Here is a 22,158-nt window from a genome sequence, read left to right as displayed (position 1 = left end):
AAGAGCTTAACTTTGTAGTTGGCAAAATTTACTTGGCACTTGGAACGCTTTTCATTTACTGTATGTCTCATAACTGCAATGTATTAGTGATTGTTTGTAATTTTCAGGCTTGTCCATGGGACATTTTTTTCTGTCCCATCCCATCCCATCCCATAGCAATTCATGCCTGTCCCATCCCATCCCATCCCATGCCATCAAAATACAATTCAATAAATGTTATTAAATTTATGGAAATTTAAGTCTAATGTCTATTAGAATTGACTACATGTACAAAGAGAGATACAAAACGACAAAATTTATTGACTTTGTTAACTTTAAAGTTCAGAAAAGTTGTCTATCTATGACAATTTATTATCATTGGTACTCATATTCCGAGTCACTGTGCTCATTTAGCAAATTTTCAATGCCATGGGAATTGCAATTCGTGCTGTCCCATCCCATCCCATCCCATGGGACATTTCCCATGGACAAGCCTGGTAATTTTGCAATGAACATTTGTGGCTTTTATATTTACTTTATGCGCCAATAGCTTAAATAAAATTACACATGAATTTACAAAATATCGTAGTGGCATAAACATTTGTGCAAAATGTACCTTACTTTTGTAATGTCAGCGCTATAATGGTACAGCTGGTAGCAAATTTCAAATTGAAAGTTAGTCATTAAAGTGCTTTTACCGATTGCTTTATACTATACATTGTGAAACAAATTTCTTTGAAAATACGTTAATAGATGCAGCGATGGTAAACAAAATTTTAAAAATCAGTTTTCTGAAGCAACAACAGCCAACACCAAACAAATAATGTTATAAATTCTACTGTAAGCACGACTTTAACTGTAACCTTTGCATTATAGAGACTTGCCCCCTTTTCTGAAAAGCTGACAATAATCCAAATCAGTATGTACTTTCAACCATATAAGCATTGCATTAATTTGGGATTTTAGCGAGATTCATATAGCTTTTGGAATACAGTGTCGCGCGAGGTATTGTCATTCATGGAAGTTGGTTTTCGAGAAAACCTTTTTGACCCATGATAATTATACAGTAATAATTATAATTATTATACTATGAGCAATACTTTTAGAATAATTAGCAACACTGTTAGAGCTTTAGAACGACTTTAGAAAATTCCATTAGTTCTAGGCGCGTGGCAACAAAACAACAAAAGTGCCGTTTTCAACAGAAACTTAAACCAGCTATGAAAATTTAAAATAATCACTAACTCTGCCGCAAGCATTCCTATAGGCGTCGTGATTTTGAACTTTTAATTGTAAAAGATGCACATAGCGTATATACGTTGCCATCCCAAATTCCTTCTCACATTTCAGATAGGCTTAAACTGTTAAAATTGCTCATTATATCTTCTGTCATTTTGTTTGTCGTCACTGCGCGATCATCAGCTTTTGTTGCCCAAAACGAGAATCGTGAGTTTTTGAAGTATATTTTACCAATATCTATGACATAATTTAGCATATATAAACCTATAGCGTTACGTTTTCACTATTTAATAATGAAGTAATGATGTGGGAAAAATTCTTTTGAAAATCGTTTAAATTAATGCAATGCTCTCTATCAGACTTTTATGTTCTATAACTATTTGCTACAGATCCTTATAAAGGTTGCTTAATACTTCCACCAAAACCCAGAAATGGCCTCGTTTGCTACAGAAGACTGGGATATTCCTGGACTGGTTTTATACTGATGTCGCGATTGTTTTACCAAGTGTGATATAGCATATAACACCTGCTTCAATGGACAGTGGGTTAATGAGAGTAAGTGATAGTTCTTTTTTCAATATACCATTGATGTTGTGACGCAAATTTTGGCCAGCGTTAAGAGTCTTAACGAAAACTCCATACCATGTGACTGTTGATGGTCGTTCAGGTTAATTGATTTCTACCGTATTACATTACCTTGTTGTCTTCGTTTACTCTGAAGCTGATTTAATGTGGCTCGCGAAATAGGGAAAAACCCTTGCCTGGGGCAAAGACATGCATGACGTGACGATAATGCAGAATGCATCAGTCCTGGCGTGGGATTTTACTCGTGTAAGTGTAAGTCGGATATTCTGGAGATGGAAGAAGATCCGAGTTTTTAGATCATTGTAGCCATTACTACAGAAAAGGAAACGGCCTATACACAATGGATGTAAAAGTAATTAAAACTGCATCATACAAATTTAAGTTTCTTATTTTTTCTTTTGCTTTGCTTAAGTTGCTTATTGGCCTAATTTAACCAACGTTGTACCAATCCATTTGTCTAATTATTGATATAAAATTTGTCTTGTTTAGCCATAAGCTCTGATACCTATTTATACAAGTATTCGTTCATATCTAAGTTGTTCAAAAAACTAAAGTTTAGTAGGTAAAATACTTTTCTGTCAGGAATTTGCAAGAAGCCATTCCAGTGGCCAAATGCAGATTACACCCTCAAGCAGGATACTAATGAAGAATCTGACAGAATTTACTGGAACTATAGCCCACCGTACAAACAACAAAATGCTTCAGACAACACAGCGCCACAGCACAGCAAATTTGTTATGAGGGGTTTCGGTCGGACAACTTGCATCTGTCATGTCATGTCATGTAATTGTACCGGCGATCTACGTTTTACAAGCATCTTACCAGTAGCACCGATAGTCGAACGTCCTATACCGTTATAGCAGGTGCATCGAAATTTTAAACAAAAAAGCTTTTTTACCTGGTATATTCTCCTTGCAATCAACGCAGTATATTCAGTAAAAGCAATACGTGCATGTATAGGCTATAAGTTATGCGGAAAACATGTCTGTTTAGCCACATTACTTTATATCCATTTGTTTGCTTTCTGCTTCTATGCTCTGTCAGCACATTGCTTCATTTGCTTTTTACATCAGTGGTAAGAAAAGGTGTTGTAAACAAATCTAGTTAAAATACCATGTTATTTATTAACAATTTTCACAAGAATTGAACGTCGAGGCAGTAAACGTTCTACGCAAATTTTGACAAAACATCTTGAGCATCCATCGGCTTTCTTGCCAGTTGCTATGTAATGTAGTAATGAGTGATCTCATAACGAATGGTGCAGTTTCAACGTTTCGTCACCACGGTAACCGTGGAGTTTGTCTCAATCATTTTCATTGAAAGTAGAATGTTATGCTTTGCAAATGAAAAACTTTTTCTAAGTTCCAAGAACAATTGGATTGTAACATTTTTTCAAAGGCACTGTAACCTTTTGCATGTAACGCAGGTTATTCATGCTCGTCTAACAACGTTTGAGACTGCACCTTTTTAACAAAGCATATGTTAGAAAAAAATATTAGATATGAAATAAAGCATGTCTGAAAATTTTATTTATTCGAGTTTTGCATTCAGTGTCACTCTGCCACAATCCGGTTGCATCTATCAGCAGCAAAATTACTGCATCAAACCGTCTAACGTGGAACGTTGGAGAGAATGTTACTCACAGTTGCAATGACCACTTAGAGTTGATTGGTAAAATGACTGTGACGTGTGAGGCGGTTGATTCCTTCCCAAACCCACCCATATGCGTGTAAGTAGAGAACCGGACTTCGTGGGTTTCAGCATCGTACAGTTAGCATTTACATGGCTGCACTGAAATCAAATGTTAAGAACTGTTTTGAGATAATAATACATCGTTGTATTTTCGTAGGCCTGTCACTGAAGGAAGCGGATGAAGATCTTTACAAGTCTATGTTAGCGTAAATAACTAAAAAAATATGCCGATGACAGCTGTGCATGGAAGACATATGGAGGCAGAGATTAAATAACTGTTGAACCATTAACGCTGTTGCTTTATTATATTCATCAAGAAAAATATGCTTATATTACCTGAATATGTCATTTTTTTCGTCATAATTGATAAAAAAACAAAAGTCGGCCATTACGCATGTAACAGACTTGCAATTAGATGATATAAATTATATACAGAAGGCGAAAATGGAGTCAGATAGTCAAGTCACAGAGGCCACTAACTATTAGTGCCGCGCACACAAAAGTCATTAAAACAGTATGGGCCAACAAAATTACCAGTTCAGCATTAATGAATAATAATAATACAGTATTTATTTTACATATGCAATTGACTCAATACCCGTCAATACAGGTAGTCATAGGCCCATCAATGGTACGAAATATAGGCTAATAGACACGTACATCTTACATCGAAAATTACCTGAAAAGTGGAGGGACCTAGGCCATAGCTACATGGAGGCAAATGAGGTACTTGCCTTCGTAAATTTTCTGGAATTCTCTCTCAAGACATTTTTGGAGCTAAACTACATTTAACGTATTTTTCGGCGGCATGCTTGACACAATTGCCCTGAAAAAATTTTACCCAGGCAGCGGCCTTGAAAACCATATGAATCCAAAACCGAATAGATTCGCGGGACATCGCGTGAGTGGAAGACTCGAGCAAACACCAGTACTGTACTGATAAATAATGTTACTTAAATATATCGACGGATGGGAGAACTGAAGATCTAATTTGAAGGTTAAATTTATGAAGAACAGTAAACCTTATACAATAAAAACATTTACGAAACGAATTAAGGTTTTCATTAACATTTGATTTTATTTTAAGAGAAGAAACAAATATAGTATAAACATTAAACATAGGCTACAAGTTATTGCGCCATGTCATGAACTTTGGGTGCATTTGCTAAAACTACATTACAAGACTGCGTTTCTCATGCATATAGACATGCATTAATTTTCGACTAGCTAAGTTTCCTTTCATTAGCTAACAAGGAAAACCAATCGGAAATTTTTTTAAGGACGTTGTACTGGTAACCGCCTCGAAGGATCAGGTAGACACAGCAAAAACAACACAGAGCCTGATTTCATTGTATTAGAGATTCTTTGCTGTTAGACAGACAAAACGTAATTAATGAGTGCAATGCACCGGCACTTACATACACACAAAAAATATATATACGGGAACTCCGTCAAGCTCATTGTTACTACTGAATACAGATTTCAGTTTACATGAAAAGTTAGTAGGTACCTATTCTTTTAAACACATCTTATTACCAACATTGGTAAAAAGCCTTTCTTGTAAGGAAGGCAGCAAATACTTGCAACTCAAACACGTCAGGAGTACCAATCAAGCCTTGAACATCATCTCACTACAAAAAACGTTAAAATATACCTCAAACGGTGATTGTACAGTAATTGTTTGGTGACTTTAAAGGTTAAAAACGAGAAAAAAAAACAAGAAAAGCCGGAAAAAAGTAGGCGGCATTGGCCAAAAGATAATTGTGTCGATTTTGCTTCTAACAACTCAATTTTTTGACTTGCAACATTTCTGTGCAATTACGTTGATAAGCAAGAAATTATAATGGAACAAACAAGATTATATCGCCTTCCACACCACAGATACTGTATACCAAACAACAAATACACGTAATAAATTTACGACTGCAACCTGGGCCTGAAACTGGACGAAACTGGGCCTGGACGTTGCATAACTTCGTGAGTTATAAAAACTGCATTAAAAATTTTTAAAAATAAATGTTACATAGACACGATTAAAAAACAACTAACACATTTACAAAGATGTTTAGTTCAACAATGCATGATGTACGAAACTAATAACGTCAAATATGAGTAAAAATCTAAAACACAACTAATTCAGCTAGTTAAGCAAGGATTAACACAGTTCAACATTGACACTACACGCATTTATGTGCATAAGTGTTATTGTGAATACAAACAGTTAAAAAAATCAGTTAATCACACAGGTTAATAGATTCCATTCTACATAAGAGCGACAAAATAAAAGCAAAAACACAATTGTTATAATTTTTCTCCCTGCATCTGATCTAAAAACAAACACACATTCTACTAATACAACATTTAAGGAGATTTTTTCAATTCAGGCGTTCATTTCAGCTCAAGTCTTTATGATCCTTTACATTTATTGCAAGCCTCTTCAACAGCATGACGTATCACTCGAGCCGCCTCGTCCAAATCTTCCTCCGACATTTCCACCGACACCGCAATACGAATACTTGCTGGCCACTCGGATAGAAACTCCTCTTTCAATCGACTCGCAACAGTGATGCAAATTCCGTTTTTCATGCACTGTACAAGATGACGAGCGAGAGGTTATTGTCATGTTCATAGGTGAATGTTGTACGGTAAGACATTGCAAAGTTTGTATAAGAATAAGGGTATTCTCTACGTGATTTAAACTTAGTCATGATACACCACTAGTAACAACTCAAGACGGAGCTGCAAGCATTTCCTGATGGATGCATATTTTGGTTAGATTTAATTTGGCACTGTTGAACAGGAAAGGCCATCATTGCCTTGCCAAACAGCATTACAACAGTCAGTGTGCCCAAGTTTCAAGGCTGGAACATTTAACTGCGAGTCCGTCACGTTCACCATTACATCACGAAGTTAGTATACTATTAAATTAATACTAAGGGACTCGATATTCTTATTTTATATCAAACTAAAATACCTTATCAACGACATCGTGGAGAAATTTTAAGTCTTTTTCTGGAGTGACAGGATGCAGTCTTCGAAGATGGAAGCATGGCGATTCAGGATAACCAACAAGCTCAATTCCTTTTATTCTTAAAATAGACATGATTGATAAGCATTGAAAGTCAGTAAATATAACAAGAAACTATTGGTAAGTATCAATCAATAACGATTAAGTTTAATTGATAATAGTTGGCATACACTGCAGCAGACAAACTGATACGGTAATGATATGCGAATATTGTGTGCAGCAAACATGGTTAATTTTCAATGTACGCAACATACCCTTTCAGAAGGTCTTGCAAGAAGGCAGCTTTTTGCCTTAGCTGAGCAAAAATATCTGAAACAGATATTTTTAAAACAGAAATGACATCAATGAAATACTATAAAATAAAACAAGCGTGAATATGTGAAAACAAGATAATGTTTACAGCATTCAACAACACAAGAATTACAAGTAATTGCTGGTTACGATCATGAAATAGTTTTTAAAATAACTGTTTTATATAGGTTTAAACTTGTTCATATTTTTCACCTTTTGACAAAGATAGACTCTACCATGCTCATGCAAGGAATTTGACAAGCCACAACCTGACAATGCAATGCCAACAAGACAAGTTAAATGTTTTCTACCTGGGTTTTCTTCACTGATATTCAATCCTTCGATCGCGGCTCTTGCAAGAAGAGAGGGTAAAGAAGCAGAGAAAACATACCCCATGCCGGACAGGCGCTGGTGACCTACAACATAGTGGCGACCACAACAAAATCCACCCACTGATGCAAGTGAATATTCCATGCAGGCGACCACCAAATCTAGTTTTGACACCTGAAAATGTGTTTATTGTCACTATCATGACTTCAAAGGCAACAACATCCAGTTTTAATAGTTTATATAATGTATAGAACACAAGTGACCAAACATTCGCATCTGCTTTTGACACATTTCTTGCAGCACATTACACATTGGTAAATAAATAAAAACGGCAACTACTGTGGAAATTAATGGTTCCCAATTGCAACCATTGACTTTCTTGGAAACTAAACTTAAAAATTTTTAAAACATGCTTCTATGTTACGAACTTGTACAAACTGCATGTGTATCAAAAATGCTGGTGTAAAAATTATTGTTGAAAATATCAAATAGATTTTCAGTTAAATAACATTAAAAGGAGAACTTAAGTATTCGTACCATCTGCGAAACAATTGTTCAATTGCAAGTGTCTGGTAAGTATTCGCTGTCCTTGGTGACGAGAATGGTTAGTTGCAAATTTATAGTCTAACCCGGGCATCAAAAACACTAGAAACTTGTTCATATAACATACACAACAAAATTTACCAAAAAATTTTCCTAACCACATTATAAACAAAATTTACCGGAATATTGAAGTGTTCAGTAACACCTCGACCATGATCCCCAAGAACACCAAATGAGAGAGATTCTTCAACAAAAAGTCTTACTTTGTACTTAAATTTAAACTCTACAAGTTTAGGCAAGTCACAAATTTGACCGGTGTTCATGTAAATCCCTTCCACAACCATGAATTTTCTGATGACTGCCGCCTTCTTGGGATTCTGGAAATTTTTAAAATATATCAAAGAAGTTCAAATTATGCATTATTAAGGCTAAAGTAAAGCAGGTTATAAATTGTTTAAGATAAATTGGCCCAGACAGTCTACATGTGCAGTGCTTGACAAATAATGGGCAAAACACAAACTAACTTTTTTATCAATCTTCTCCTGTTCTATAAGTTTATCTTCCAAATCATTCATATCATTGTGTTTGAAATAAACTATTTTGCTTCTAGATGCTTGTAAGCCTTTTTGAATGGCAAAGCAAACGGCTTCGTCCCTGTAAAAAGTAAAGCAAACATTTTCTTTTACTTCTGAACAGTGCTACGTAAACGCGGAAAACTGAAAGTCGTTACACAAATATGATATCTCCTCTTTTTGCATAAGCAGGAATTGCACTAGCGATGGTTGCAAATCCGTAAGAATAAATCAGTGCTTCTTCGGCACCAATAAATTTTGCTATTCTCTCTTCCAATTCTAAATGGACATCTATAAACAAACAAACGTTTGTTGGGTATTTAACTTATCACATATAAACCAATGACATAATTTACAAAATCATGTCGACATTTAGTGGGATACTGGGAAAATGTACCAACCAAAAGTGCCATAAAATCCTCTTGGTCCACATGTACCCACACCGTAAGTACGAATACATTTCTCTATCTTTTCTTCCACTCTTTTGTTGCCGACTAGACCAAGAAAGTTCATGGAAGCAAAATTTTTGCATTTATAACCATCAACGACAATATTCTTTCCCACTTGTCTAAAAAAAGTTTAAACTGTTGGTATTAATATAATCTACACATTAATGAAAGCAAAATCATAACCACTAACGTCAAATGGAGTTGTTGTTAGTTGTTATGTTAGTTTTTTAAATTTCATACATCACTTACCCACTAACTAGCCGATAAGGTCTGGTTTTAGCTAAAGTTTTCTCCAAAGGTGGTACAAGTGGTTCTGGTTGCCAAGAACCTACTAATTCTTCCTTTTCTTTTTTTGTTAAGGTTTCTTTTTGGTGAATCTTGTAACTTTTTGAAAATATTAAACGTAAAATCCAAATCACCAAGAGACCCTCAAGAATGAAGTGATAAAAGGGAGCCTGAAACACATAGACCTCTTGTAATAACCAACACATTTCTAGTATCCCTTACATTCTATTGATACGCTAAAATGTATCAAAATAAAGACAATAATCAGCCAAAACAATTGCACGAGCTAACAAAAACTAAAACAAAAATATACGATTGAGTAAGACATTTGACAAAATTTATTTGTCATATGCCAACATTTTGAAAGGATTATGAAATTATATATAAAATTATTTATATATTTGATTAAATAGAATACCTGAAGCGCAGATTGAATGGCTTCAGCCACAATCCAAGGTTTATCCATTTCCATTTTATATCAAACAAACAAAGAAGCAATATGTACAAATTAAAATAATTAACAAACTAACAATTACACTGAAATGAAAATAATTGTTACATGCTAAAACCTTTCCATCATTTTACAGCAAGGCAAATTAGATGCAGTAAATTAGACGCAATAAACTAAGACTAAGCCATACAGGAAACACACAAAAAATGACTGCTAGCAGAGTCATAATGAACATGTTATATAACTCAATTTGCGCAATAAACCATGAACAAAACATTAATGACAACAGGAAATAGTACGGCAGAATTTTGATTAGGTACATATGCAGCTTAACTAAATTGTTACACAAATAGCTTGCACAGTTCGACTTAATAAATAAATTTTGCAACACGGCATTAACAAAAAAACTCAACTCAAGTATCAATCAAAATTAAATCAAAATAAAATCACTGACACAAAAAGGAGAGCAAATGGACGAATAATGTGAAATGTTACTGAAATGTTTATTACGAGGATCAATGGCTAAAACAACATCATGAGCTTATTGGCAGCAATTTCATCTCGGTGAGCAGCACAATTCTAGACAGACTTATTTATGCCATATGCTACACTGCAAGCAACAATTGTAACACAGTACTCTTTACTGCAATGAGTACAAAATAAAATGCATGATGATTTAAATTAAGAAACACACTCATAGTGCATATATGGTGTTATTTTAAAGAACTTCGATTCACAAACATTAATCAGTATAGGGATAATGTATTCACTTGAATAATTTAATTCATGACAACGTAAAGCTATTCATAAAACAAATTCAGCAAAATTTGATTGAACATTGTGAATTAATGGAAAGAAAGAGGAAAGTTACAAACGTAAAACAAACAGCAACAAAAACGTTGAATTTAATCTTTTTAAACAACAGTAACTGCAATAATCACTAAGAATCGTAAAATAAATAATTCTTTGCAATAATCAAAACTATAGTAAAATATGTAAATTTTATACATTATATATGATAAAGCAAAGGTTGAGTTGTATGACAAATATTATGCATTATTACATTTCCACAAAAAGTAGCAGACTCTGCAATTACCAAAGCAATATCAGTACGACTTAATATGTCATTAAGTAGAAAAATCATGCAAAACAAGCTTTATTGCAAACTTATGGGCAATATGATTTATGTAATAAACAGCAACCTTAAAGCACAATAACTACACAAAAAACATAAGCCAAGTACGAGCTACTGTAGTACCTATATAGGATATATATATGAATCCATCTGCATTATCCTACAAAACACATTTGATCTCGAAACTAACATAGCCACAAAATATTTGAAGCATGAAATTGTTAAACAAAAGAATGCTGATTTATATTAAGGTGATTATGATATTTTGCTAAATTTTGACTCAACCATCATGAAGAAAGAGGTAAGGAAAAAAATTAGAAAATATTGTTTGGTGTGTTTGACGTTCTTAATTTTACAGTATGAGTTGAAAAGAAAATTTTGCAGATGTAAACAGCACATTTAATAGTGCAAGAGTTAGCATCAGCAACCAGCGTGTTCACTGAAAAGATATGTGCAACAAGTTATAAAGAATATATTAATGCATTCAACTTTGTTCTATGATGCACAGCTACAAGACTAGTTATTAAAAGTATAGGTATTAAACTGTAGCATCTCTGATAATATTTGCTGCCCTTTCTAGTTCCTCGTCTGATATTTTCACAGTGACAGCCACTCTGATGCTTGGTGGCCAGTTAGAATTTAACTCTTCATCTTTCAATCTACCAGCAATGGTGAGACACAGATCATTTTTTGAGCACTGCAAATTATAATGAGGTTTGAACATTTTTACTTGCGTTTGTATGGATTAAAATTCAGAAAAATTTGCTCGAATAATGGACAGTTTTAATTTTATTCACAGCATAACCACTGCGACTTTCCACCTTTAAATATCATTGTTTTTGCAGCTTGATTTCAATTTTATATTCTATAGTCTATACAGAAGTTTACTGAGCCATTGTTTTCATACAACCTTATTCACAATATCCTGCAAAAACTGCAGGTCTTCTTTGAAAGATACTGGATCTTTTCTCCTGAGATGAAATGCAGGTGAGTCTGGATAGCCAACCAGTTCAATGCCTGGGATGCTGATGACAAATTAACTGTGCGTGTTACAAGCAACAGAACAAGAATCAACTATCGATAAAAATAAGACATGGAGGAAGATCAACCGTTTAAGTTAAATTTACAATAATTGGATAATAACTTTGACTGAAAGTCGTTTTTTTTGTTAGTGAAAGATAAGCTACCCATTAAGAAGTTGTTGCATTTTCCTTCCTTTGTATTTTAACTCCTTAAGCATATCTGTAATGAAAAGTAAGCTTTTGCAAATGTGAACAAGATCTTACAGCATAACATGCTTTAAAATTTACCTAATTGTTTTCATGCTCAGACAATGAATGCGCCTTGCACATATATAATGTATTTTTGGACACTTAGGACACATAGAAACAAAATGTTGGGAGTTTTAATTCGTACACAGAACGAACATTAAAGCCAAGACAACAGAAAATATACAATAAAAAAGCATTACAATAAATATAATCAATAAACTATGTTTTCTACTGAATAAGCTTCTGTGTTCGTTCTGCATATAAAAGTATTTTTTGTTTCACCTGCGTTTTCATGCATTATATCAAGCGCCTCCATCGCTGCTGTGGCAAGAAACGGTGGCAGGGAAGCAGAAAACACGTATCCTTGTCCTGATAATCTTTGATGGTCGATCACATACGCTCGGCCACAACAAAAGCCACCAGATGATGCTAATGCATACTCCAGGCTACCACTGATCATATCTACTTTGCCAATCTAATCGCAGTGATCAAAGTTGGAAATACTGATAAACCCATCATTTGCAAAGTAACCGAATTATTTATGATTAGTGAAAATGTCTGCTGTTTATTGTAAAATGTTACTTACTGGGATATTAAAATGCTCTGTTATGCCTCTTCCATGCTCACCAAGAATGCCAAAGGACAAAGATTCTTCTACAAAAAGACGGACTTTGTATTTGTATTTCAGTTCAACCAACTTGGGCAGATCACAAATTTGACCGCTGTTCATGTACAGCCCTTCAACAACCATAAATTTGCGAGTAACCGATGCTTTCTTAGAATCCTGCACAAAACATATCAATAAATAGGAGTAAACATTGAGCAGTTATACTTTGGCTGATTGGAATATATTGTACTTGTACTAGCATAAAAGCATATATTACATGTGGTAACTTATACATATTGCCAAGCAAACCTTTTTGTCAAGCTGTTCTTGGTGTTTTAATTTTTCTTCCAAATCTCTCATATCATTGTGTTTAAAGTATATAATTTTGCTTCTTGAAGCCTGTAACCCTTTCTGGATTGCAAAACAGACACCTTCATCCCTGCAGAAAACTTAACTCTTAATAAACTTCTAAGCAGTTACTACATGATACTTTATTCCTAAAGTAACCTTACGCAAAGATGATATCTCCTCGCTTGGCATAAGCAGGTATAGCGCTAGCGATACTGGCGAATCCATAGGAATATATAATTGCACGTTCACTTTTTATAAACTTTGCTAATTTTTCCTCGAGTTCCACATGAACATCTGTAGCAAATATAAATAGCATTATTTTGGTGAATTTGTTAAAATGAGTGATTTAGTCACTTAAAATTTACTCAATTTGTAAAACTACACACTGGGTCAGTGGCTACATTGAATTTGGTTGCTTACCAACAGTTCCATAAAAAGCCCTTGGTCCACAAGAACCCACACCATATTTTTTGATACTTTGTGTTGCTTGTTTTTCAATGCGAAGATTTCCCAAAAGGCCAAGAAAATTTAATGACGCCATATTAAGACACAATCGGCCATCAACTTCAACATTTTTTCCAGGTTGACTAAAAGATTGGTTTAAATAAAAAGGAATTATGCTTGCAATGAATATCTGAGATTAAGTGCTAAGCATGTAAACATGAGGGTAAATGATCCAAAATTATTCACACTGGCATAAATACCCATTCACAGCCCGATAGGGGACTGCCTCAGAAAGAGTTTTATCCAATGGAGGAACTAATGGTTCAGGAGTCCAATCCATTACTAAAGCTTCCTTTTCAGATTTTGTAAGAGGGACTCTATCTTGTATCCTGTAGCTTTTCGAGAACAGCAACCGTAGGATCCAGATCACAAGAAGTACTTCCAGAATTAAGTGGTAAAGGGGAGCCTAAGTGCATAATGGATCAGGATGTCATATATACAAAATTGATATTTGTCCCTTTTTATATAAGTAATAAATATATATCATTGTTTCGTAGACAGTCATTATAGGAAAACTTCACAAGAGGCGAACACAAGAGTAAAAAATGTGTCCAGCACCACAATACAGCATGTGTAAGCCATAATGTATACAACAACATTGTTGTTTTAATGTTTCCAGAACATAATTGCTAATTGTATTGTTACAATTAAAATCTTTTTGGTCAAAAGCAATATCACAAGTGGTTTCTTTCATATAGATATGGTACATCATTTTTGCACACTGTTGTGACATTACAACGGACTCAGGGAGCATGAAAAATAAGGGAAAAAGACTACAGCTAAAGTCTTACAAAGCATCTCCAAAAACTTGTGTCAGTGGTGCAGGAAACCTACATTGGACATACACAAGTAAAACAAAGACAGGGTTGTGTTTATTATGAAATGATACTCGTTTGTCTTCACCAATAGATGCCTGAAAGTTCAGTAAAATATCTATACGTAACAATAGTCTAGTGCAGGTTTAGTATTAAAAAAATGTGTGGAAAGTATTCTGAGAGACTGGAGAAAGGTATCTGATTGGGGCCACGATTGCTAACATATTATAACTTACAACTGACAACCGCAACAGAGTTAGCCTATGTGGAAACAGACAACCCTAAAATTAAAATACATATTTGCACAAAAGTCGCAATGATAAGTGTCATCATCAGGTTTATGATTTTCCTTTATTCCAGGGTGTGCTATGACGTCATTCAGTCATGCTGTGGTTAGGTGCCTATAAGTATGTCTGTTAGCACAGACATCATCACGATCACAGCTTAAACGACAAAGTTGAAGCGTTAATACACTCAAATCTGTCAGTGTGTTTTTGTAAAAATATATATTGCTTAGCAAAATCTTCAGTTTCTGCATATGCAAACAAGCATATGGATGAAGGAGTAAAGCTATAAACCGAAAAAAAATAAAACGTTGTTTATATTATGAAATCACAATCTAATAATTGCTGTTGTGCACATAACCTTCGACCATGTGACTTTAACCATGACAGGTGAATAAGACTAAAATTAATTAAAATTATTTAAGACAATGTAATAATAAAAACTATAAAATGCTATAAGCTTTGTGACATATATAGTACATGTTAATTGTTACACTACACTAAAGCAAGCATATACTATCCAGAAGCATAAAGAAAAAGAACACACGCCGCAGAGTGCCTCTCTGTGCCTTCATCACAAAAAACTGAATGCAGACAATTAAACATCGCTTAGTCCAAATTAGTCAGTTACCTTCAGACTGACATAAATATGACAGACACATAGGTGTTAAAAACAGGATAAAGTCCACTTCAGACATTATTGGCTAGCAATTTTATGGTTCCTTTCCAACCATGTGTAAAATGACAGTTGCTAAATTTTGATTTCATAATCTAAAGTAAAAGTGTTTTGGGTTTTATAATTTGATTTAAACTGAATTGGTCTGTTATCTTGTTGTGCTCCTGCCTTAGGTGACCTTTTTTACCTATTAATCCATAAGACAAGTCTTAATGCCAATGAAAACTAGACTGAAGTTGAATAAAATATACTAACCTGATACATGCTGTGGATGGCTTCTGCCAACACCCACTTGTGTGGCTGATCCATTTGATTAGGAAACTATTGGTCCTGTTTAACCAAACAAGTTGCGCCAACAAATACAAATAACCAAACCAACAACCTAATCTTGAGTAGATTCATGAAATATTTACATTACAGTAATTAGTGTACATAAATATTGTTGGCCTTAAATCAAAGCATAGCTGCCAATAGTCCAGTCAGTATGTTGGACAAAGGATTTTAATAAAATTTAAGGTCAAGCAGTTATTGCCAAAATGTATAATAATTTTGGCTCATTTATGATGGAGGTGGCGGCCTTGATGACGTTACAATGCAAAAACAATATACTTGATGATTGGGGCTTGGGCTGTTTGAATTAGGTATTGGTAGGCTAGCATAATGCACTTTGCATAGAATACGTCTTCATAATACGTAGGTGATTAGTAACAGGTATGTATATATTCAGCATAGGAATGTCACAGATGAAAGTTCATATGTACTACAGTAGTAGTATTCTTAGTTTTACAGTAGTTAAGTCAACAATTCCCAGCTTTTTCGTATCATGGTGCCATGAGCCATAGTGGAAAGTGTGGCACCTATACGCATGAGATTTATCAACATGCACGCCAATTTACAATAAACAAAAAAACTGGTTGTTTCAATGCCAATTTACAATATAATAAATATACAGAATTCAAGCTTGAACTTCAAGCCAAAATTTTTGTTTTTGCTGCACACACAATTTCTTGTTGAAAATTACCACGCTTTCCAGTCAGGACCATGGGAGGTACAGTGCATAGGTTACATGTAATGCATACAACAGCTACAAAACTTGGCGACTATTTCTGTATTTGTTTATGAAACCTAGAATTTTGTTGTAAGTTCATTATGCGGCATTTTATGAAAGAATACTAGCTAAGTTTTGATGATTAAGCAAACTTTTGATTTTTTAAAATTTCAAATGACATTAAAAGACTAGGCTAAGTGCTTTGAACTTGCAATTAACTTGGCTGAACAAGAATAAGTTGAAAATTTAGGCTTCACCTCAGGCTACAAGAAATTCTTTGTATGCTACACAGGCAGTGAGGCTAATGTACCAGCACTGTCACTAATTTCTATGTCAGTAACGATACATCATAAGCTGAAACGGGTGTAGTATACAAGTGCCCAACCAGATGATGTCACAATTTGAGCAGCTGGGGTCTAGTATACAAAGACATCCTGTGGTTGTGCAATTGTATACTAGACCCGGTGGAACCAGCTTGAATCAGCCTAAATTCATATTAGACCTAATGCTGATTTGAGAAGGCGGCAAGGACAAACAGCTTTCTCATTGATTTGGACTAGCGCAAGTATTGTATTGTTTGTATTTTTTATTTTTTGCCATTAGCTGTGCGGAGTCAAAGTTAGGATGCTAACCGTTGTAGTTATAGCACAATAAAACACATGCTCACAAACAGTTAAGGAGCAGGAAAAAGTGGCAAAGCCCAAAGGCTTAAAACATGCAAGATAGAAATAATACAATTGTGCTATAAGATGGTAGGTTAGCATGGCCACCAAACCCACAAAATAATTCTTAAGTTTAACAAATTTAAGGCCAAAATAACACAAACAAACAAACAAACAATTACACTGTTGGAAGATGTATAGGACATGTTTCCTAACATTAAAACACGTATATTAATAGCTGAAATAAATATATGAAGTAACATGGTTAGATTAAAATGACAATGACCATCTTAAGTGCACAACAAAAGGATGTTTAAAGAAAGTCGCACAAAAAATCCATCCAAGGGACCGGAATCCCGTTTCTGTGGCCAAGAGAGGGCACAATATTGAGGCGCCCAAGTGCACTAAAAGATAGACAGTACGGATCAAATAAAAGAATATTAACTTCATTACGAAATCATGCCTCTATATTCCCTTCAACTACAGTATTTGTAAAAAATAGTTTATACACCGAATATGGCGTACGCACACTGGTAATCTGTAAGTATTTCGGTGACTACTGACTATATAGCCTACGGCGATCTAGCACAGAACTGCACAACCACATGATGCATTTTTATATTAGGCTAGACCCCAGCTACTCTAATTGTGACGTATTTTGGCTGTGCACTTCTGCACTAAGCTATAAGTGAGACTCGCCTACAGACGGTATAGTTTGCGAACTGAAATATTTTCTATTTCTAGCCAATTTTCTATTTGAAGAAGTTAAACATACTATTTTTTCTAACCCCTAAATAATCTTATAACTATTCTAATCCCTTCAGATCCAACTCCTCACTATTTCGTTTACCACTGAATTCTAAATTATTGGTCCTATAGGTCTAGCTTAGGCTATCCGTTTCATTCCGCAAAATATAAACATCGTATGTAAAAGTACGGTAAAAACTGAATCTTAATACATCCGAGTCCTAATGCTGAAATAAATCTGTTAGGCCTAAATCTAGCTTCCGACATCTTTGCCTGGTAAGATAGTAAACACTTGGTTCAGGCTAGGCTATTTTTCAACTTTCGTAAACAACGCCAGTGAAATAGGGTCAACACTAATCTACGGAAGTGCGGAAGTTAGAGCACTAATCTACGGAAGTGAGGAAGTGCGGAAGTTACAATACTAATTTAAACGGTGATCGGTCAATTCAACCCACCGACTATAAACAAGTGGTGCCACCGGTGTTTTGTAATTACTGTACTGTAATCAGAGTCATATTTGGGGTTTGCACGTTTTTTGTGCTCGCGGATTCTTTGAAAAACCCGAGTTGATACAGAACACACACACAGCCTTGAATACCAAATAAAGTCAGTTACATTCCTGCATTGCGCCGGTTCAGTATTTTGTCGCCTGTGAAACTGGGATGAGCAAGATCCTTCAGGAGTCATATTATCGGAGTTATAGAAGATATATCGCGGCGGCTTCTCACGTATCAAACCTATAGCGCAACAAAAACATTACGCTATATACATGTGCTGTTGAGTTGATCCTGATCCACGAATGCGGCTAAGTAGATATTATTTTTTTGGCAAATAACATATGCCAAAGTACAGGCATAACTTGACCCGGAGTGACGTGTCAAAAGACAAAAGAGCGTCCGTATGATTCCTTATCTGAAAGACGACTGAATCGAAATGCGAACAGGATCTAAAGAGAAAAAACACAATAATTCTTGGGCAACTAAACGTGGTGTCCTCCCGCTATCTAACGGACAGGGTGGAGAACGCTACATAACACTTTCCTTCCTTCGAAATAGTGTAACGGGGTTAGGCAATTTATCACTAGATAATTAATAAAACTACAGAAACTGACAGGGAAAATTTACACGATAAAGTAAAGCAGGTTATCGGCGACGGTTTGGCCAGCACACTCCACACACAGCGCAAAGGAGTAAATGGCCACAGACAATGAAAGCACAGCGGGAGGCAAGAAACAGTAAAGAGAAAGTTATCGATCTTACGTCGGCGATTTTAGACATGTAGAAAGAAAAGTAGGCTAAAGTGTATGATATGATATAGGGCAAAATTTTAAACAATAAGGTGTGAACAAATTTCATATTATAGGATACTATGCAGACAAGACAAAAAGTTGATAACAAATTCGGACCATCAAAACTACAACTAACTTAGTGTACGTACAACTACAATACCGTAATGCTTTTCAGAAGGTTCTTTCCGTGTGAGCTGGACATCGACGTCTGTTTGTTAATTCGCCGGGAAGCAATGCTTGCAGAGATTGAGCTATGCCCGAAAATTTGCTGAACAGACAAAACGGTGTCTCGTCCATTCGGTGCGACCTCTGGTCAGAACGACGTTGATTGTCGTTGAAAAAATGCCTCTTGTCGCGGCAGAGAAGAATATTCCCATACTTGCTTAAAAAGGCGGTAACAGTAGTAACTTACAACACGTCAAAAGCTGCACATTCCTTCGCACATCTTTCTGTACACGATCGTGCAGGCTATCATTCGAGTACACTGCAAAAATTAATTGGTTTCTTTGCTAAGCTGACTCCATTCTTGACGAGTTATCCGGAGTTATCAAAATATATAGCGTAACGTATGGCATTACGCTATATATGTATATGATTGAGCTGTTCCTGATCCACAATTGCGGTTAACTTGATATTATTTTATTGACAAATAACATGTCTCGAAGTACAGGCATAACTTGACCCGGATAGACGTCTCAAAACAGCGTCTGCATGTCTCCTTGTGTAAAAGACGACTGATTCGAAATGCGAATAGGGTATATAAAGAGAAAAAACACAATAATTTCTTGGGCAAATAAACGTGGTGTCCTGCCGCTATCTAGCGGACGGGGCGGCGAATGCTACAAACCTTCCCAAATACGTTGTTTGTGACATCCACAAACCCAATCAACTCACTGTGAATTGTTTAATCCCCATTTTTGATTGTATCGACATGACAAGCGCAACAACGCTCATCTCAATTCTGAGTCTCTTTCGCACCAGTTCTTCAATTCAGTTCTGCAGGAACAAGTCTCAAAACTGCAGGTAGGCTACATGTTAACATTTTAACCCAACGTTGTATTTGCTTGAAACATCGTGCCAATCAGGGATGCTGCAGAAAGTACAACCAACGTCGTTGTCAACCGTCTACTATCGACTTGCCTGATTCCTCCCTGCAGCCAAGGGGCCAGAGAAATGAAAGAACAATTGAGATTAACACAATTTTATATAACAACACTGCTACCAACTACAAGCATCAGCATAAGTCGAAAGTATATTACTTCCATCGAACGTTTGGCAAATTAGCTATGAATTGCAGAAAGTCCTGCAAGTGCTGCAAGCCAAACCGCAGACATCCGCACTCGCGATTTCGTTATCGTGAGCTCGAGGCAAAACCTCCCCGAATGGAGAATTACTTCAATCACAAGCAATATGAACAACGACGCAAACCTGCACCATAAACGACGACTATGTCAACACAGATTCTTGCCAGTCGCACAGTCCACACGATGTCAATGCAAACTCAGGTTGAAGACGAGCCAGTGCCACCACCACCAAGCATCAATCAATCAATCATTTATTTTTCGTCAAAAGTGCGGTGGAGACGAAAAATCAAACCAGTTGTTACTAACACGCACCAATAAACGGGGAAAAAGTAACAAAGCCGATAAAGCTTAAAATGTGTTCAAAAAAAATTAAGGTAATGATTGCTGGTAACAACTAGCAAGGTGACATTGTTCGTAATTATGCAGCTTTTGAAACGGTTTTCAGATAGAGCTAACTCGTATCGAATGCTTTCTTAACATAGGGCTGGAAACTTTTACATTAACACTGATTTTAGCACAGTCTTGCGTACCAAATAAAGTACTTTTGGATTTAAGTTACATTGCTGTATTGCGCCAGTTCGATATTTTGCCGCCTGTGTCACCAGGATAAACACGCCCCTTCAAAGGTCAGATTATCAAAGATTATTACCGCGGCTTCTCACGTATCACAGACCTCGTCGGATACGTTACAAACTTTTCGTTTTTCTCGGTTCATTTACCGTTTTTGATGATTACCTTACGTTACTATATAGTGTGTATACGCTTGTGTTTCTTGCAATGGGTCAGATAAGAATACTCACATCATTAATTCAATATTTAGCTGACGTGGGCTATAGTCATTTTTAGTTCCATTGTCTGCGAATAAAGTTTTGACTGGCTTTTATTTGTACAGACCGATCTGCATGGCAAAGTTCGCTGAGATGAGCAATGAGCACGCCCCTTCAGAGAATTCGGATGAAAATAATTTTTCGGAGACAGAACGGGGCTGTCATTCTCTCTCGCTCTCTTTTCTCACTAGGCAATTTACAGATAGTGATCACAAAGCATTTTTTTAATCTATAAGGCTAAAACAATAGTACAGAAAATCGAAAATTGATGCGTTTCTCCATGAGAACTGAATTTATTTGTCCAAGTTAATATTTTATATAAAGGTTAGGAACTAATACGGTTAACGTTAATACTGTACCGATAACTTGGTGTAAAAATATTTTTTCAGAATTAAGATAGCATTATTTTTTTAATGATTTCACAAAAATGTAAAGTCATACAAGTTAAAGCAGTAGCTAACGCTTTCCAAACTTTCCAAAGCCCATATGATGACAGTTTTACTTTACAAAGAAAACTGAAAGCCAGCACTTTAGCACTTTTACAAATTTTTGCATCTGTGGGTACCGGTAACTTAACTGTTATAAAAACAAAGATAGGCTACCACGTAAAATAGCTTACGACAAAAATGTTGCTGAATGGAATGGCAAACTACTCAAATTTTTCATCAAAAAGTTTTCAGAAGTGCTTAAAATAGGGTAGACTACACACTATTAAAGGAAAATAAAGTTTAAAAAATATTTAAAGTGAAGGGTAAGTCCAAAATCAAGTTGGTTGTAATAGATCAACGTAGGAGAAAGAATAAATCCTCTAAAAATTAAAGTAAATTGTTAAGGAAAGAAATTTATGCAGGCATTGAAAGATGGGATGTGATGCAAAGCATAAAATTTGTAGGTCTTGTATTTTTTCTCATCTGAATCTTGTATAGGTTTCACGTTGATTGTAGCTTATTACATAATTTCAATTAATTTGCCTTTATGATGGTGGCCATGTCCTAAGCTTCAGTTTTATACAAAATCGACAAGAGCCTGCAGTTCTTGGAGCGAAATTTTGTCGTAGTGCTTTAACCACACCAATTAGCCTACTACAAACCGTAGCTACATGTATCCGTAAATTTTATAGAATTCTGGCACAAAACACTTTTAGCGCAAAACTACAATTCATAACTTACTTGACCGGGAACGCACTTGACATAGT

General features: G+C 35.4%; 2 protein-coding genes across 2 annotated transcripts; both read right to left on the bottom strand.

Moving 5' to 3' along the window:
* Window positions 1-4,831: 4,831 nt before the first annotated feature.
* Window positions 4,832-9,551, bottom strand: LOC143458903 (serine palmitoyltransferase 1-like). Its single transcript, XM_076955809.1, has 10 exons — window positions 9,412-9,551; window positions 8,958-9,163; window positions 8,661-8,827; window positions 8,418-8,550; window positions 8,212-8,341; window positions 7,867-8,064; window positions 7,126-7,318; window positions 6,778-6,832; window positions 6,470-6,584; window positions 4,832-6,084 (listed from the first exon to the last, which is right to left on the bottom strand). The coding sequence occupies exons 1-10, from the start codon at window positions 9,463-9,465 to the stop codon at window positions 5,902-5,904; spliced, it is 1,434 nt and encodes a 477-aa protein (XP_076811924.1). The 5' UTR covers window positions 9,466-9,551; the 3' UTR covers window positions 4,832-5,901.
* LOC143458904 (serine palmitoyltransferase 1-like) lies at window positions 9,531-17,870 on the bottom strand. The gene is made up of 10 exons (XM_076955810.1): window positions 15,343-17,870; window positions 13,513-13,718; window positions 13,229-13,395; window positions 12,970-13,102; window positions 12,767-12,896; window positions 12,437-12,634; window positions 12,133-12,325; window positions 11,767-11,821; window positions 11,490-11,604; window positions 9,531-11,276 (listed from the first exon to the last, which is right to left on the bottom strand). The coding sequence occupies exons 1-10, from the start codon at window positions 15,394-15,396 to the stop codon at window positions 11,118-11,120; spliced, it is 1,410 nt and encodes a 469-aa protein (XP_076811925.1). The 5' UTR covers window positions 15,397-17,870; the 3' UTR covers window positions 9,531-11,117.
* Window positions 17,871-22,158: the final 4,288 nt, after the last annotated feature.

This window comes from Clavelina lepadiformis, chromosome 5 (assembly GCF_947623445.1).
Source record: "Clavelina lepadiformis chromosome 5, kaClaLepa1.1, whole genome shotgun sequence".
In the NCBI taxonomy this organism is placed as follows: Eukaryota; Metazoa; Chordata; class Ascidiacea; order Aplousobranchia; family Clavelinidae; genus Clavelina; species Clavelina lepadiformis.
Note: the sequence above shows the minus strand (reverse complement) of the source record. Positions and strands in the feature narration are given on the sequence as shown.